We start from the raw sequence: 5,092 nt of genomic DNA on the forward strand, positions 1-5,092 counted from the left end.
GGCCGCCATTTTGGGCCCGTCAGTGCTCGGCGGCCGCGTGGAGCCCGTGAGTGACCGAGTGGAGCCGGGCCGGGCCAGGCCGGGCTGGGGAGGCCGCGGGCGGGAGCTCGACGTTGTCCGCCCGAAGTCCTCTTTCCTTTGGGCAGTAAGGGAGATAGGTCCCCATCGCCATCTGGCAGTACTTTGTAGATTCTTCATGTATTTATTTAAAGCAAAACAGGCCCCATGGGAGCGTTTGCGCTCATCTAGAGTGGGAAGAACGGCTTCTAAAAATCTATTTTTTTAACCATTTTTGTTGCAAAATAGGCTTTAAGGGGTCTTGGTCTATAATCAGGTTGCAAATGAACAACTTTTCTTGCCAGTACAGTTGAGATTGTGCTCTGATGCCTTCACCGCGATCAAGTTTGTTGCTGTTGTTGAGGTCTCTGGGTTAACACCTGGGCCAGAGCCTTGCTCGTGACCAGTGTCACATATACAGGTGGCCCTTCCATTGTTATTAACTGGTTAGTTTTGAGTTCTGGAATACTTTTAATGAACTGCAGAGGGGGAAGGGAAGGAAGATGCTTTGCCTGTACTGTTACCGTGAAATTAATTAACAAGCAGTACAATACAATGCTAAAAAATTGTTTTTTAAAAGGTGCTGTTCAACCTCTGGCTATTTTTGGGCATCCTTTCACCTTTTTGACAGGCAGCTGGGGCTGAGAGCAGCTTAATTTTTCACTTCCCTTCAGATTTTAAAGCATCAGGGGTTGTTCAGGGGGTCCAGACTTCACTCTGACAGTGTTTGCTGAGCTGCAGTCATTGCAGCATTTCCTAATTTAAATGCAACCTAATGGTTACAGCATTTCCTAGTTTAAATTACAAGTTTTTGGTTAATACAGGTCAGTTTTTTATGGGCTTTTTTAATAGTAGATGGGAAATAGTTTTGAAGGAGGTTATTAAAGAGCCCAGAGGCTGAATTCTAGAAATGCCTTGGAAATGCAGGTGTAGTTTTCTGGGCATGGACTGTGCTGTGTTCACAACTTTGAGTGAAATATTGCTGTGATGACGTAATTTGCGTCTTATCCAGTGCTCAGTGACAGTTGCCTGCTGTCAGCGTGCTGGCACTGCTGAGCTGACGACTCCTTTGTTCTGAGCAATATTTGAGGAGTTGCAGTGACAGAAGTTGACTTTACCTGCACTTAAGGGTTTGTGCTTCCCCAGGCTTGCGCTCGGCCGCTGATCTCCGTGTACTCCGAGAAGGGGGAGGCATCAGGCAAGAACGTGACGCTGCCCGCGGTGTTCAAGGCACCCATCCGGCCCGACGTGGTGAACTTCGTGCACACCAACCTGCGCAAGAACAACCGGCAGCCCTACGCCGTCAGCGAGCTCGCGGGTATGGCTGGCACAGGAACCAGCCCAGGGCTTCAGTACAGGGGGGTTCATGTGCAAATAAAGCTGGAGTGGAGATAAGAGAAGTACTTGTCAATGGGGTTTGTATAGAAGGCAAGGCCAGTTATTAACAGCCTGATTTGAAATTGTTTGAAATACAGTGGTTTTATTATTCTGAGGAGCATCAAGGTGTTGTTTTGGGGTATTCTGGGGTCTTACCTGAAGTGCATATTGCTGAAAGTATCATAGTGCCAAGGTCCTCAGGTAGAATCTTCATTATTTGTGGGAAAAACATAAAATGTCTCAAAGTGTTTCAGGTGAAAACCCCTGCTCCACATTGACCTCGTGAGACTTGCCAAGGAGCAACTCCTGAAAATGGGCATTTGTTAGAGTTGCTTCTGTTGTTGGTGCAGATAATTTCTGCTTCCCAAGAAATTTGTGCCAGGAACATGCCTTTTTAACTTTACTTCTAAGTTTCATATAAACATTTTAACTTGATAGGTATAGTAATGCCAAGTCAGACCTCCAGATTGAGGATCAAGCTTAAAATGAGTGTCTTAAAGCCCTTAGGTCAGAATCGAGTACATTAATAGACTAGGATTATGTTTTCCTGATCAAGATTTGTTTTGCTGAAATGATGAGACTCCACTTCATTGGTCCGTGTTTCTGAAACCCATGATTGTGTGGAAGTTCTGATTGGTGCCCTGAGTTCAGCATCCCTCTGACTTTGGGAGAATTGCAGTGATGTCACTCTCTGAATGAACATCTCTCTCTGTTGCAGGTCACCAGACCAGCGCCGAATCATGGGGTACTGGGAGAGCCGTTGCTCGAATCCCGCGAGTCCGGGGTGGTGGCACTCACCGCTCTGGCCAGGGTGCCTTTGGCAATGTATCCTTCCATGGCTGTGCTGGCTTCAGGGGCACTGAACTCAGCCAGCAGAAAAGTTTTTAATTATCTAAATGTGGGTTGGAATCTTCTTCTTGAGGTAATGGCTGCAACTCAGACTTGATTTGACGTGATTCCCACTCCCAAACCGCATGACCCGTTCTGTCTTGCCATGATGTCGTAATTTGCGCCTTACCCCGTGCCCAGGGACAGTTGCCTGCTGTCAGAGTCCTGGCACAGGTGGTTGACGACCCATTAATGCTGAGCAAGCAATAAAGCTGTTTGGGATGAGAAGACTCTAAAACAACAAAAAGTTGTTCTTAACTGCAGCTCCCAGATGTGTCGCGGCGGCCGCATGTTCGCCCCGACCAAGACCTGGCGGCGCTGGCACCGCAGAGTGAACATCATGCAGAAGCGTTATGCCATCTGTTCTGCTCTGGCTGCCTCTGCCCTCCCAGCTCTGGTTATGTCTAAAGGTGGGAATTCTGGCTCTGGAATTGTTTGTCTGAGCCCATATTGGTTACTTTGTGGTGACTTAAATGGAGTCTTGCAGTGTAGTTTGATTTCTGTTCATGGAGGCAAAGATTTGCTCAATACTCAGGTACACAAAGTTCTGTGTGAGACAGACCAGTAGGACTCCACTGAAACTTCACTGCTCTGGTTTCTGTGTCTGACTTTATTGCATTAATTTCTATCATGAATTTAATTTATCATGTATCATTTATGAATATACAAAGCAGTAACCATGAGGAATGGGGTCTAGCCATGGTCAGTGAGCAACATGGTGTCTTGTGAAATCCTCTCTAGGCCACCGCATTGAGGAGATTCCAGAACTTCCTCTGGTTGTTGAGGACAAGGTTGAGGGCTACAAGAAAACCAAGGAAGCTGTTCTTCTCCTGAAGAAGCTTAAAGCTTGGAATGACATCAAAAAGGTGAGTTGGGAAGGTGTGATCTGAAGGGCAAAACAGGGGTGATTTGACTCTGCTGTTTAATTAGAGTAGGAATTCCAAATAGTTCTATATTTTGACTCTCAAGAATGATGAACTTCTCACTGGTCCGTGTTGCAGATCCGCAGTGATGATGGTGAAGTTCTGACTGAAGCAGTTCATTGTGTCTCACAGGTGGGCTGTGGGCTGTTGGGATATTCACAGTTTGTGCTTTTCCCAGGTTTACGCCTCCCAGCGCATGCGGGCCGGGAAGGGTAAGATGAGGAATCGCCGCCGCATCCAGCGCAGGGGACCCTGCATCATCTACAATGAGGATAACGGCATCATCAGAGCTTTCCGGAATATCCCAGGTAACTGCCTTGGGACACACTCACTCTTCTGTTGGGAGACTGCCTGGAATGATGAGATTCCACTTCATTGGTCCGTGTTTCTGAAACACATGATTGTGTGGAAGTTCTGACTTGCTGCAGTAGCTGATACGTTCTTTGTAAGAACCTGTTCTGGTGATACTGAGAGTGTTTGTGACAAGAGTTGTAGCTGTTCCCAACCCTGAACTATGTTTGGGGCAGTTAAAAATGAGGCTGCTGAGTTTGCCACTGGAAAAAGGCTGCTTATTATTATTAATTTTAAAATTCAATAGATTTTCATAGAGAGGTGTGTGTAGCTCTGTAGTGTCAAAGCCAAAAAGCCCCAGTCTCTTTCTGCATCTTGTCTATTGCTTAGTTTCGTGTTCCTTAATTTGAAGTACAAACTAAAGGGATTGGCTTGCCTGGTTTCCTCCAGGAATCACTCTGCTCAACGTGAACAAGCTGAACCTGCTGCGCCTTGCTCCTGGGGGCCATGTGGGGCGTTTCTGCATCTGGACAGAGAGCGCTTTCCGCAAGCTGGATGATCTGTACGGCACCTGGCGCAAGGCTGCCACGCTCAAGAGCGACTACAAGTGGGTGCAGCCAGCCAGGCAGGCTGGGAGAGCAGCCCCCTTTTTCCCAGGAAAAGGGATACTGTGACTTGCTCCTAAATACCTGGTTTGGTGAATTAGCCATGGTTTTCTCACCCACTCACACTCTGAACATTGGTTTCACAGCCTGCCAATGCACAAGATGACCAATACAGATATTGGAAGAATCATGAGAAGCCAGGAAATCCAGAAGGCCCTGCGTGCTCCAAAGTAAGTGATTTTTATCTAATGAACAAAAGCTTTGCTAGGGAAGTCAAAATCTGTTTCAGGCTGGGATTTCTTAATCTCTGGGTGTAAACACGAGGAATTGTAGTTGTCCACATTTCAGGGAGAATTTAGCACAACTGGTACTGTGAAATATGCTGATGATACAACATGTCTGTACTTTCCAGGAAGAAGATTCAGCGCAGGGTCCTGAAAAAGAACCCACTGAAGAACCTGAGAATCATGATCAAGTTGAACCCGTATGCCAAAACCATGCGGCGCAACACCATCCTGCGGCACGCCCAGAACGTGAGTGGAGCTGGGACAGGCAGGGCTGCCTCTCATGATTCAGATGTTGCACTGACTGATGATCTCTTTGTCTGTTTTAGCACAAACTTAAGGAAGAGAAGAAAGCCAAGGCCCAGGCCAAGCTGCCAGCCAAGGCCCCGGCTGCACCCAAGGCAGCACCCGCTGCCAAGAAGGCCAAGATGGCCAAGACGGCCAAGCCCGCGGCGAAGGCCAAGGCTGAGGCGTAACCGTGGCAGTGCTGCCCCGGGGTCCCCGCGGTGTGCCCGTGGTTTGTCCCTAATAAACTGTTGGAACAGAGAAAGCCGTGTCGGGTGTGGGTGTCTGAGCCGGCGTTCGAACGGAAACTCTTCCGGGAGGAGGAGAGGAGGGAGGTGGCGGGAGGGGTGGCTGAGCCCGCGGCCGCCGGGGGGGCGCGGGG

The 5,092-nt window shown here is 48.3% G+C and overlaps 2 protein-coding genes across 3 annotated transcripts in view; one reads left to right on the forward strand and one right to left on the reverse strand.

Moving 5' to 3' along the window:
- ZWILCH (zwilch kinetochore protein) overlaps positions 1 to 1,375 on the reverse strand; it is a 10,458-nt gene extending 9,083 nt beyond the window's left edge. For both annotated transcript variants that reach the window (XM_008637488.2, XM_017736158.1), the window contains exon 1: positions 1,203 to 1,375. In XM_008637488.2, coding sequence (XP_008635710.2) covers positions 1,203 to 1,295 — 93 coding nt within the window. In that variant the 5' untranslated portion in view covers positions 1,296 to 1,375. The remainder of the gene's footprint in view (positions 1 to 1,202) is intronic.
- Positions 1,376 to 2,611: 1,236 nt separating this feature from the next.
- Positions 2,612 to 4,901, forward strand: RPL4 (ribosomal protein L4). The gene is made up of 7 exons (XM_017737031.1): positions 2,612 to 2,732; positions 3,064 to 3,188; positions 3,424 to 3,553; positions 3,987 to 4,143; positions 4,288 to 4,371; positions 4,554 to 4,674; positions 4,755 to 4,901. The coding sequence occupies exons 1-7, from the start codon at positions 2,612 to 2,614 to the stop codon at positions 4,899 to 4,901; spliced, it is 885 nt and encodes a 294-aa protein (XP_017592520.1).
- The last annotated feature ends 191 nt before the right edge of the window (positions 4,902 to 5,092 follow it).

This window comes from Corvus brachyrhynchos, unplaced genomic scaffold (genome assembly GCF_000691975.1).
Source record: "Corvus brachyrhynchos isolate BGI_N302 unplaced genomic scaffold, ASM69197v1 scaffold200, whole genome shotgun sequence".
Lineage (NCBI taxonomy): Eukaryota > Metazoa > Chordata > Aves > Passeriformes > Corvidae > Corvus > Corvus brachyrhynchos.

Excerpts from the sequence above, each read along its gene's own strand:
- RPL4 (XM_017737031.1), top strand. The coding sequence starts at position 2,612 with ATGTTCGCCCCGACCAAGACCTGGCGGCGCTGGCACCGCAGAGTGAAC. Across the intron at positions 3,189-3,423 it reads CTTGGAATGACATCAAAAAG|GTTTACGCCTCCCAGCGCAT; the intron begins GTGAGTTGGGAA and ends TGCTTTTCCCAG. Across the intron at positions 3,554-3,986 it reads AGCTTTCCGGAATATCCCAG|GAATCACTCTGCTCAACGTG; the intron begins GTAACTGCCTTG and ends GGTTTCCTCCAG.